We start from the raw sequence: 13,439 nt of genomic DNA, 5'->3' as shown, positions 1-13,439 counted from the left end.
TGTGCATAACCGTTTTTTATTTAGAAGAAGCTAGATGTCTCAGTATAAAAACACAGTGCAGTCAGTCATTTTTTGTCCTGATACTTTGATAGAGGTAATTTGAGAAGGAAAGTTGTGCAGCTGGTGAGGATAAAAATAAAATGTTTTTGTTTTGCAGGGTTGATCTTGAAACAATAGCTGGCTGAAGATGTTCAGCAGCTTGGAGGTTTAGGAAAAATACAAACGAAACAGATTAGCCTGAGGTAAAAGGAGCAAAAAATGTTCAATAAATCTCATCCATAACTTGCCAATTAACATCTCCAAATGTACATATTTACATTATAAACTTGATGCGTAATTCAAGCCTTAAAGTATTTCCATATAGTGCCAAGTAATTGTAATTCCATATGTACATCATCATCATCAAGTTAAACTGTTCATTTGGTTTATTCTTTATGTATGACACTGAATGCAGTTTTTGCTGAGCATCACTTACCTGGAATGATGGGAAGACAGAGGACAGACTTACTTAGATGGAAACTTTCTGTACTACTAAAAGGTTCCTTGAAAGCTGAATAGTGCAGGAGTAATTTTCCTTCAAATGATTTGGAAGTACTGTTTGAAAATCAGAAAATGATTGGAGGAGGTATGTTGAAAGGTAGAAGTGCATGCCCTAGGATGCATTATGAGAAGACCTATAGCTAGAAAACTGTGCCAGATCAGGACTGGGTCTGGAAATAAACAGATCTGCCATGGTCGATAGTAAGATAATTAGATACACAGCAAGCAAAGAAGATGTTAAACAAGGTGAAAAAAGATTTTAATCTATAAATGACAGTATTTGCCATGTATCTGATAGCTGCTGTAGGATCCTAAAGCTGGAAAAACAAGATGAAAGAAACTCACTGAGGCCCCAGATGGAGCAATGAGAAGCCCAGAGGGATTTGTTCAACCTGCATTGTTGATGCTCCCCCCAGATCCTGGGCTGCAGTCAAGTGATGCCAGGCTGTGCTGTGTCTGCACATCAGGACACATCAGGGTCCTGCTGGGCTTCAGAACAGACACTGCCAATGTAACCATGCCAGTAACCTGGTCTCCAGAAGAGCTGGAACAAGCAGCATTTAAAGGATAGGACAGTGTCAGGCTTTTGGAGGGATAAAAAGAAGACAGGAGGCAGAAAATTTGCTACCAGGTTGTAAAAATAAGTACTTGGAGTGGAAGGAGGTTGTGAAAAAAGAAAAACTGAAAATGAGCCAACAAACACTGCTAATAGTCTGCAAGGCATAATCTTCCCACTAAGAAGAGTTTGAAGTGGAAAGATGGGAACAAGTTGTATAATTCAGATGTGAATCTGTTTGTGGATTGACAGAGGGAGGTGCAGAAACCTATGGGATCAAATAAGCCAGAATATATGTATTGGGTGTTGTTTTTTTTAAGCTAATAGGCCATACAGCAATCAAATCCTGGCATTATGGTTCTGTTCTTTCTATGATCAGAATATGAGCTAGCATTGTGTCAGACTGAAGGCATAGTAGTTAAGCAAGAAATCTAGTCAGGATAATGTCACACTAGGTACAAATTTGAAACAAGTGTATGGGAAAAACAAAAGCAAGAGGCATAGGTGTTCCATGGGTCTGTCAGTATTTGGTTGTGGAGGAGAAGAGATTGACTGATACTGTTTCAGAAATAGGAAGGATGAATAAAGTCCATCCGATAACAGGATGCCACATGTTCAGGTGGCCGTTCATGCTGCAGGCAGAAACCCTTTGCTCTTAATGCACAAAGTAAAACAGTAAAAATAAAAAAAGTTCAATTTCAAAGTAAGCAAAACAATAGTCTTGCCAAATCCTCAACCTTTACTTGGGAACTGTGCTCACTGAAGTCAGCGAGAGTTAGGAGTGAGCAAAGACCTTAGGATTTGGCCCAGTGACAACAACTCTGTTGTAGAGCTGAGCACTTATATGCTTTCATCATGAAGCAATTTTAACAGCCTAATTTTGGAACCCCAGAAGGAGGAGTGGAAACACTAAAATATTAACTATCACAACTCCCAGTAGATCTCATTCCTCCTTTTTGTGGACAATGCATATGTGATCAGATGGTATGTGGGATCTGGTGCTGATCTTAATTTGCCCCCTCAGTTACTGTCAGCCTCCCTGCCAGAATGTATCTCCATGTTTGTTTCAAGAGACATACTACCATTTAAAGTAGTGTCTGTTTTTGCTGGACAGCTAAACAGCTCTGTTAAAAAAGAAAAGAAGGAACAAAAGGAGATGAACAAATGAGCAAAATGACTTGGTGAAAATTATTAGCATAGGTAGACCATCACTTCTTAGCAGAAGTTGTCTGTTTTAAGAAGATCTCAGTGAGCTTTAATTTCTTGCAAGAACAGTAGTGGAAAATAATGATGCATGCTTCATAAGTGGACAGATACAAGGCACGGTCATGGATGATTAATCCTGCATTCACAATCATATTCATCACAGATTATTTGTGAGAAGAAAAAGAAGCAAAACTCAAGCCTTATTATTATTGTTGCAGACTCTCAGCAGGTGCATGCAGTGTAGCTTCATTCACCTCAGCAGGGCTGCCTGGATTTACATTACTCTGAAATCCAGCCTTTTAATCTCCAAAATTCACTGCACCACTTCCACTGCTACAAAGATGATTACGAGAGTATGTCAGGAGTTACCAAAGGGAAATCACTGTTCCATTTAGAAGGTGAAATGGAAAAGAGATATCAAACAGAGCAGCAAAATGCAGGATTTGTGGATGAGACCTCAGAGACAGCAGTCTAAATTCCTCTTATGTCAAAAGTTAGGAGATAACCGCATCTGCACATCATCCTAATAGGGACAAAGTATGGAGATGACCAGCTGCTTAGCAATCAGATGCCTGAGGTAAAGCCCAGGGTACCAACCAAGATGTAGTAAACACATCCATTTTGAAACCAAAAGTTAGAAGGGGATTTTAATGAAATTGAAGGACTCTTTTGCTTGTGCTGTGACCTTGTCTGCTAGCTCCAGGAGGAAAGACAGGAGATTAAATTGCCTGGTGATGAAGAAAGGAGCCACAGAAAAGTCATTCCACCAGCCACTTCTCATAACCTGAATTACAGGAGATCTCCCACAGCTGATACGACCCATGTTGGAACAGCTGTTTGGTGGAAAAGAGAATATATTTCTGTGATTAAATACAGAATTTATAGTCTTGCCTTTTTCTCTGGAAAGAAGCGTCTCCTCTTTGCTAGGTGAGGCAAGAGAAGGGACAATGCATTTTCCAATCCCAACAAAAAGCAATCAACGTGTTTTGGGAATGGATGAAGCATTGCTTAGTTTGATCTGTAACATGTTTTGATCTGTGCATGAGTTCACAAAGGATGAAGAACTGATGATCATTGAGCTAAACACAATGCACTCAACGTATCTAGATTAAAAGAAAAAAAAAACATAATGAGTTCATCAAAATAGAGCTGCTTGAAAACTCAACAGAAAAAGAAAATGTTTTACATAGAACCTTTGAGAGATTTAGTTAGATAAATAAAATGTATTTAATGTTGCTGTTCTCAGGGAGAGAAAAAATTGCTTAGTGTTTGGTTAAAAAAATAATTTTCCGGTTTTCACATGCATACAAATATTGTTATATTTATTTTGCATATGTTGCCTGCTTCTCACAAGCTGTTTTAAAATGTTTAAATGACAGTGAGTCTTTAGAAGCTAGTATGAAAATATATTTGGCAGGGAAGTTAATACAAGCTCAGGGTAAGTCATAGTTGCAGAATATCTCATACAGAGTTTACTCTTTTAATGCCTTCTGACTAAGTAGACTACTCAGAATATAATGAAGACAAGAAAGAATTTCCTTGAAATTTGAGGGAAATTACTGTAGTTAATAAACTCTTTGTGTTTCCTCAAGTGTGCCACTCCCTGGTAGGCAGTATTCAGTCCTCTTGCACCTTATGCTGAATTTCAAGGCTACGTAAAGGAATTCAGAGCAAAAGACAAACCATTTCATATTGTCAGGCATTTTATTTCACATTTGTTTTACTTATTTGCTACTTCTGGTTTGTTGCAATGTTAGAAAATGTACCTCGAACTATTGGGCTTTTGGGCCAATAGCAGAAGGAATTGTTGAGATCTATGTGAAGTATTCAGGATGATTTAAACCAAACCAGAAGGTTGTATAGAAGGGATGGAACTGCTAAGCAAACACACTATTTGGCTACACGTGCAGACTGTACCTCTTGCTAATGTAGAGGTTTGCCAATTAGATATGCAAACACACAGCTGCCAAGGATGTAGTACATCAGTAGAGGGCTGAGAACGTGTGATTCACAGTGACATTTGTAGGAATGGTGACAACTGAGCATCTCTTCAGATTGCGTGCTCTGAAAAAAATCCCTGAGGCTCTTTCAGGGATTTTTGCTGTTACACTCTGATGTGCCAATCAGAGCATTTCCTTGTACTTAGGACTCTGCATGTCAAACAAAATCACAGTAAGAGCCCTGCCTGGAAAGGTTTATATCCTAAATTGGTTTGAGGATCAGTGGGTGAGTATCAAAAACAATGGAGTTCAGGGGGGGTAATGTAAGGATGATGGTCAGAGAAACAACAGCCAACCAGAGTAGCTGGAGGTACCCGATAAATCAATATTATTATTGTTAGGGATTTCAGAAAAGATTTCCCCTTTGAGTAGTCTGATACAATATTTGAGTAGACAGATGATTTTTTTTTTTTTTACAGCAATAAGAAATATATTTGTTCTAATGGAGGCTTTGCCATCTCTTTGGGAAAAAAACCAAACACAAATATGTTACGTAGCAGATTGTACAGAGATGAGTATTCTCTCTTTGTCTATAGTTGATTAAAAGGATTAAAAGCTTCTAAGAAAGCTGTCTAGGGCAGCCACAAATATATGATAGAGCTAGATTCTCAGACGGTATAAATTGGCAACGATTGAAGTCAGTTCAGCTAATTCAATTTGTACTGGAAATGTCTTTGTACTATTTATTATTTAGAAAGGAGAAGATAGAAATCATCTTTGCTTACAGATTTTATTGTGGATACTTTGCCAAAAAACATACCAACCTCTTAAGTGTTTGAAATGTCCTTTTATCTTGTTAATTCTGTAAGACATGGCATTTCTCTCATCAACAGGCAAACACGCTATTTATAAAACTGCATACTGGCTTTGGACGTGTCACAATCTTATTTTGCTCATTGAAATGCCAAAGCAGTGCAGTTTAAAATCAAAACTAGAGAAGAACACAACCGTCCTACACTCATCTGTGCTCAAAAATCACTTGCTTTTGTGTCCCTCAATTTTAAGAAGAAAATTGCTAGCCTCCATGCTCACAAAAGCAGCATTTCTGTTGGAGGAGGTTCCTTGTTTGCTCTAATCAATGCAGCATGCTGAAGCCCAGCAATGCCTCCAGGCTACTGACACCCTGGTAACATCTAGTCCTTCAACAAATCCATTTAACATCTGAAGTATATTCAGGGGCTTGCTGGTACAAAATGAATGCTCTTTGGCCCAGAAAATGGACTGTGTTTGGTAGAATAGATTTCATTTGTCAACACTGTTGTTCTTTCCCTTTTTTGAAAGGCTTTTGGTTCGAGTCCCTTTTGGTGATGTACCTGACATGATCTCTAGTTAATTTACACAGCCATTCTGCATGTTGAAGTCCTTCATTAATAGTAACAGAAGAGTCATGTAATTTGGAAAGTTGTTGTTAGAAACAGAAAGGAGTAAGAAAGAGTTCCTTATAGAAGGTGGATGTCTGTCTAACAGCAGTGAGGGAAAACCACTGACAGCACTTACAGTCTCCATAGCTGAACAAATTAGGTACATTTTATAAGAATTGCAGCAATCAAATTGTCCTAAAGGTTCATCCCAACACCATTAATGCCTTGTGTTACTTGTAATTCATCTAATGATGTTGCTAATGCTAGTGTGAAGAAAGGGATTGAGAAGAGCAAGCAATCACTTTTTTGTTGTTTTTACTATGACAATAGTGCAGCTGACATCTGAAAATCGGGGTTTTGTCATGTGGTGTGTCAGTAAAGGACAGTTGATAAGCTTATTTATTTCATTTGTTCTTTCTTGTGGAAGATGAAGTTAGGTGTGGAAATTCATAAAAACAACCTTCTTGTTGTCCCCTTGCCATCCAGGAGCCTCTATTACTGCCAAGGATGGCTTGCAGTGACTGAGCAGGGAGCAATACTAAGGATGTTAAGAAGAACTCCCAACAGGGTTCCTCTGAATGCCAAAGCTAATGGTCCAAGCAGTCACAATACAAACAAACTACTTGTCCTTCCAGTTAACTGCCATTCACCTTGAGATCACTAAGGAGAGAGCTTATGACACAGGACTGAAGCACGCATGTGTAGGGAGTGGGTCTTACTCTAAGCTTTGGATGGTAAGAAGGTGAGATGAAGTTTTTCTAGAGAATTGGTGATGGTGGAGAGGAAACTTACCTTAGCATTTTAATTTGGTTTAGGAGTGTGGTTTCAAAGCAAACCTCTCAGTTGTGGAACACTCCATAGCCTCACTGAGCACAGACTGCATCTCTTGGGGATATGCTTGTGCTGCAGGTGGGCACTTAATGGGCACATAAAGGCTAATGGGCTGCTCCCTTTCAGAGTATTCTGAGCCCTGAAATGTTTGCATGCTGTATCTTCTTCAACACCCTCCATTTCATTCTGCAGATCAGCTCCTACTGAGCCACGTTGTCTGCAAACAGAGCCAGAGAGGCTTGAGAAAAAAGCTTCTTGATATCAGGGGAGTGGTTAGGAGCCCAAACAAATTATTCTTTGCAAAGTGGACAATTGGAAATTACATATTTATCTTTTCTAATTGCAAAGTTAGTGTTTATAAAGCAGTTCAGATCACTGATATCTTCCCAGCTTCAGCTTAAAGTTCTTCAACCAAAATCGTAGACAAGAGTTGTGCACTTTCCACGTAGAATAAAGTCTCAGGAAGGGCAAGTGCAACTCCCATTCAAATCAATATCAGTGGCAGCTGTTAACTCTAGGAATGAATTTCAGTAGCTGTCCTTTTGCTGCCTGCTGCTTTCTGGTTATAGCAGCTGAAGAGCTGTCATAAAGGGAAATCAGAAGCAGAGGAGGTGTTGATAAGCTGTAGTTCATCAGGGCTTCCTGATTCCTTGAAGGACAAACATTCAGTATCTCTGGAGAAGATAGAGATTGTGTTGGATAATGCTGAAAAAAAGGTTAATAAAGATCCAGGGTTTAGCTATTTCACTTATCTCTTTCTTGTCCACCGGTTTAATATATTGAGTTTTGTGACCGATAAAAAGCTTTTGACCAGAGACAAACTCTTTTCCCCATCAGAACATCTTGAATTTGATAGCAAAGGTTCTGTTTCTGAAGGATTGGTATTGTGTAGTCTTGTGGTCCTATCGTAATTCTAGACAAGCTTTTGTGCTTGTGGGAATTTTAATTTGGTCTTATTCATTTATTTATTCCAGCAAAAGCTTATTTGTAACCTTCCACACAGGGCAATAAAGGCCTAGGAGAATTATCTCCAGTGTGTTTCTTAAAGCCTTTTAGTTATTGGTTTAGGTCTTTGTTCAGTCCATGATTTTGTTCGTGATATTTCACTGAAGTGCTGAAGTGGGGTCAAACACAGAGCAGTCACGGTCTCACCTTTTCCGAAGTTCGGTAGTGTTTTTGTCTATGACTTAACTTTGGACTAAATTAATTCTGCAGGAGGAAATTAATCATACTAAAATCTGCATACTTCTCTCTCTATTGACAGAGCTGATTCCAGTTGAATTCCACAGCTTCTCCCTTAGGAGTAGCATTACAAGTGCATTAAATGAGTTAATGGCACATCAAAACCAGGCCTGTTATAAGCTAGTGTTTATATTTAAAATCTTCTAGTTAAAGAGTGGACCTGGCCATAACACACTTCACAATGAGAATTCTGCATTTGAGTAACAGCAAGAACGCCCACCTTACCTTGAAAAAGGATTTTAACAGTTAGTGCTCAGGATTATTCCCTCATGCAGAGGTGCCTACCAAGCTTACAGATGCAGTTTGGTCAACTCATTCCTGAATATCTGTGTTCTGTTCTGAATGCTGAGGCTGTAGATGTATGGTGTATACACAACTGCTCACTCACCTGAGTGTGTACACATAGGTTTGGATGTGCATGGCCTAAATGTTATATTACCCCTCTGTGGAAAACTACCGACTTTTCTGCCCAGGGGAAAAAAGGGTGCTGGAATATCTCTAGACTGGCAAGCAACTTTGCACAGGAGAATGCAATTAGGGTAGTAAAAACAGAACTCATTGAAACACACTGCATTGCTGAGCTTAAAAGACAGTTCACGATAAAACAAATACTGTATTGCACAGCTTAGTTTTCTTTCTGTGGCAGAAGCGGTATTTTGAAATTTAATTAACTTCATGTGACACTGTAGAAAGGTATGGCAAATCAATAATGAATGCCATTTCAGTCACCTTGTGCTGCTGTAATTCTGTGTTTTTCTGTGCTGATTAGGTCTGACTTCAGTGGGAAGCACTTTGGTAGCAAGGGGGCAAGTTATTACTGAGTTTCTGGCTGTCACTGGGAAGATTAAGTAGTTTCAGCACTTAGTAACTGCAGTGATTTTGGGTGCCAGTGACTAAGCAGGAGAGGAAGAATCTCACATTATGTTGGTGCTGTTGTAAGGTGGTTCTCAGGCTCAGCAAGTCCTCTACTTATCCTTCAGCTGAATGAGTTTCAGAAAACTTGCCTCAAAATTGGTGTTCGTTGACTTACTTAACTACTCTTTAGGCATTTCCCCTCTGAGACTTTCTGACAAACTAGTGGGAATTTCTTTCCTTTGGACCCAGGACTCCCTGTGTTGTGCACAGAGAGACATGTGGGACAGGGCCCTAGCTCTGATCCCCCCTGGCTCCCAAATCCTCTATGGAGAAACAGCTCAGGGAGCAGAAGGTTTCTCTAGCAGGATGCTGTGAAACCTTCCATGCAGCAAACACAAATACCATTAACCAGAGGCAATGGTTTATACCCATTTACTGGGGAGTTTGGTGTTGTGCAAGGTGAAGTATCTCCCTTCTTCAAGGGCAAGCTGCCTATGTGTGGAGGTGGTAGAGAGGCTTCCCCTCAGGATGCCTGCAGGCCTTTATCCCACAGTGCACTTTTGGCTGCATTGCAAAGAAAATGGATGGATCATAAAGAGAAACTGGGAAGAACAAGTACCCTGGGGCCACTATGTCAGTGTGACAGTCCCATGCTTTTTTGGGAGTGCACGTGAACTCTTCCCTTTATATCAGAGTGATTTATGTTTCCCAGTCGTCACTGTTTCTAACATAAACAGCTTCTAATATAAACCATTCCTGCTGGTTTGCCACAGCCAGCCAATGAGGCATGGAAAATATCAGATGTTATATCACATTTGCCCAGATAATTGCAATAGTGATTGAAGTGATTCTGTGATGGTTGATTTAATGTTGAGGGAAAAGATAGGATGGAGTTATTACACTTCATAGACTACAAAGATAAAGTGGATACAAAGCTGGCTTTCCCAGGATGCTTTCCTTTGACCCTATTCACGTGTGATCAGAGTTGGCAAAACTGTAAATTGATGTGGTTGATAAGCTGATGCCTTCTGTGGATCACCTTGTGCCCTTCTCAGCCTTACATAAAACTCTCTGGGGGAAGGATGAGATGAGCCCTAATAAGGTACAAGACACTTTGTGGGTAAAGAAACATAGTTTAAATCTGTGCTAATTATGCCTCACTGTGATGCTTAATATTCTGACAATGAATACATAAATTAGTTTATAAGAAATTATATGGATGCTTGTTAATTAGTAGGAATTAATTAATACATTAACTATCAGTTGACTGGTTAACTGTGTAGTTACTTTTTACCTTTCTAAAAAAAAACCAAAAATCAAGTATTTCTCAGTCAAAACTGCATGTGGTTCCTGTTTCTGCCAAATTCAAGACATTTAATTATATCAAATTTATTTACTGAATTCACTCTTCTTGTAATGCTATTTAACATCTGTTCCTGAAATGGCTTTACAGGCTGCTGAAGGCCATGCAATGGCTCTAACTTTTCTCATGCTTGAATGCAAAGAATATATTCTCCAAGGGAGTGTGTGTGCAACTCTCTGCAATATCTCTTGGTTGTCATACATGAAAGAAAAGACAAATAGCATTCCTTAGGGATATAAAGTTTATTACCACATCAGAAAATAGATGAAGAGTGGTTTATTTTCAAGTAGGGATCTGGTGTTGTTTTGTTTTTCTTTTATTTTGAAATTGCTAGTTAAATTCTAGAGTGAGTTTTATTACTCAGATGGCTCCAGGTTTGCTAATGGCTCCTAGGTACCCCGGGGACAAGCGGCTGTCTGCTACTCACTTAGCAGCAGCAGATGCCAAAACCAAGAGCCTTACCTTGCTGTTGAAAAGAAAGAGGCAATAATTGTGATTGTCTTCTTGGTTGCAGCTGCAGAAACTGAAACGATCACTCTCCTTCAAGACCAAAAGCTTACGGAGCAAAAGCGCAGACAATTTCTTCCAGAGGACTAACAGTGATGTGAAGCTGCAAGTGGACTTGATGCCAGAGGTGAGCACGAGCACAGGGCAGCTCCCCAGCTCAGAGAGCCAGGCATCCTCCCCCACCAGAACGCAGCAGCTGTCAGAAAACAACAAGGCTCACATCTTCCAGGAGCACATCTTCAAAAAGCCCACCTTCTGTGATGTCTGCAACCACATGATTGTTGGTAAGAAATAGTTTTCAAACTCTTTATAGGCATCCACATTAGAATATGCAAGATGACTTTCCGTAACTCGCGTGAGCCTAGATGTCCAATTGAGAGTTCTCATACAATAATGGTCTGCATTTAAGTCACATTGCTATAAACAAATACAAAATCTATATTCACTCATGGTTCTCTTTCCTTGGTGACGTATGTAATGGTTATAAATAACAGGTGAGGGTTTCTGCCAGGGTTAAGTTCTGTGCTCATTTAGGTTATATTGAGCACCAAGTGCGAAACCTTGTTATATATTATAATAGAAAGAGCAGAAATCCATCTTGAGAATTTGTGTCTGCTATTCTTTCTCTTTTATACAGCAGTAATTCTAACTCTTGTTCTTTATGACTGCCCCAACCCTGCAGTGCCCGTTTCCCATTAAATACGGTGACGATGTCCATCTACCTCAGCTGACAACTGAACAAGAAGTAGCATCTGCTGGGTAGTAGGCTCTGAGCCACTTGTGCACGCATGTTGGCTGTTCGGAACATGTGCTTTGGCAGAGTAGGTAAACTGAACAAATAAGAACTGAATTCACACTGCAGGCTTTCTTGGAATTGTTGATTTAGGTGTCTCTTTTCTAGCTGTCTCTGGCACTCCAAAAACCTCATGCCTTCGAAGGATCTCCCTTCCTCATCTCTGAAACTGTCCATGGCTATATAAGTTACTGCCGTAGGCTGACAGAAATAGAGTGCAGAACTAATCATTTATTATTCTCTTGAGCATCCAAAACGCAACTCCAAGGTGAAGTCTGCTCATGAAGTAATTTTCAGTACAGAGCAGAAGATCTAAAAAAGGCCTCCTTCATGCAGCAGATTATCTGTGAGGCTATATGGGTCAAGGTCAGGAAAGAAATGCTGGCAGGTGACTAGGGGTGTACCACATGCATGGTCACCACTATGGGAAGCTGTGGGAGCTGCTATTCAGTAATGCAGTCCTACAAATGCACATCTCTGCTGCTAGTTTGGTATGCACATGATTTGGCCTCGTTGTTTATCATCTAGCCCCAGCACAGTAAGGAAGGAATAAATTCAGTGTCTGTGTACCAGTGTAAAAGTGAGCAACAGGATTTCCATGTTTTGGTGCAGTAAATGGAGTGAGATGCTGGTTTAGCTTCATGTAGAAGTAGAGCAGGTCTCTGAGTGCAAACTATTGTCTGCAGTTTGTTTAGCTTACTGTAAGAAGCAATGTTTCTTGATGTGGAACTGCTTTTCATATGAAAGCTTGGTAAATTCTTGAAAGATGCTAATAGGGTTGTTTGACCTTTCTCAAAGAATGGTACCTTATTTTCCACATGAGGGTACCTGGTGTCTCCCTGCTTGTTTGAGGAATTTTGTTCTTTAGATAAGGCAACTACCAGTCAGCAGAATGTTATATCCAATGCAATGCAATCCTGCTTCAGTAAATTAAATAATTAAACACATGAGTCTTGGTTTCATCCAGCCCACAGCTTTACCAAAGCTGGGGAAATAGGAGTTTTGATTCCAGATATTTGTTTCTTCCATTATAAGGGGTAGGACACGTCAAAGGGGGAAGGACAAAAGCATCAATACCAGGGAACTGTATAGTCCAGGGATTGGAAGGATGTCGGGATGATAGGTGGACAAAATAGCTTCTTGTATGGAAGTAGTCCCAGAACTTGTCTCCTTCTATAATGTGGATGGATGTTCTATCATAGCTCAGTTTCACAAACATATACTGCAAATACAAGTGCTTCTCATTGCTGGCAACTTCTCATGAAAATTGTATGGAGATTAATATGATCACAAATCTGCACAACTCAGCAAAACTGTTCCAAAACACTGCTGCTCAAGACAGATTATTACTGGCAGCAAACTCTGCAGAGAGCAACTCCAGTTCATAAACATCTGTGCCATTCTTCCTTGCTAGGTTCTCTATGTCCTGCCTGGGGTAGAAAAGTCCTGAAGCATATCTATTAAGATTCAGAACATCAGCTTTAATCCCACCTGCCTAACTGAATTTTTCCTTTTCTTTTGTATCCTTTAAGGGCTTCTCTTTGCTGTTCCCTGACTTAGCCTCTTAATTAGGGAATTAAGCCTTTCGTAATTGCTGAAGAAGCTAATGCAACCCACTTTGGCTGGTGTCAGGCTGAGTCAGGTGAATTTCTCTGACCTCCTGTAGTGTATCTTTGCTTGAAGGTACAGCAGAGAAGAAAAGATGTTAAGAATTTTACCTTATAATGCATTTGAGTCAAATGCCCTTATTCTCATAGACAGAGGTCTACTCTATTTCCATAATGTTCTATCTTTGATCCTTACTACAGTCATGCCTGCTTTCTCTGTACTGTATTTTAAGCAGCATGGGAAATTTGGGTGCTGCTGTTTGTAGCTCAATTAATCCACATAAGTTGCACAACTGTTGGTCATGGGGTTGGTGAAGCAAACCAGGCAACTTCTCAGGAAATCATGTCAAGCCTGCTCCCACAGGCAGACAGAAAAAAAAGACTCATTTCTGTGCAGGAACCCTGCATTTATGCTTGCAACACAGAGTCTGTTTGTTCCTTCTATTTGCATTTTTCAAGGGCAGTGACATTTGAGAGTAATGTGTCTCTGGCTTTAAATTCCTTATTGATGAGAGTAAAGGCAAAGGCTAGATACATGTTTTGAAGGCTGGGGGAAAGAGTCCAGGAAAATCCCAGCT

The 13,439-nt window shown here is 39.9% G+C and overlaps 1 protein-coding gene across 4 annotated transcripts in view; it reads left to right on the top strand.

The window, feature by feature from the left end:
• STAC (SH3 and cysteine rich domain) overlaps positions 1–13,439 on the top strand; it is a 70,673-nt gene that overhangs the window by 12,519 nt on the left and 44,715 nt on the right. For all 4 annotated transcript variants that reach the window (XM_085538149.1, XM_085538148.1, XM_085538150.1 and 1 more), the window contains one exon: positions 10,469–10,745. In XM_085538149.1, coding sequence (XP_085394275.1) covers positions 10,469–10,745 — 277 coding nt within the window. The remainder of the gene's footprint in view (positions 1–10,468; positions 10,746–13,439) is intronic.

Source organism: Coturnix japonica, chromosome 2, assembly GCF_054131305.1.
Source record: "Coturnix japonica strain WE chromosome 2, WE-NBRP24, whole genome shotgun sequence".
Taxonomy (NCBI): Eukaryota; Metazoa; Chordata; class Aves; order Galliformes; family Phasianidae; genus Coturnix; species Coturnix japonica.
Note: the sequence above shows the minus strand (reverse complement) of the source record. Positions and strands in the feature narration are given on the sequence as shown.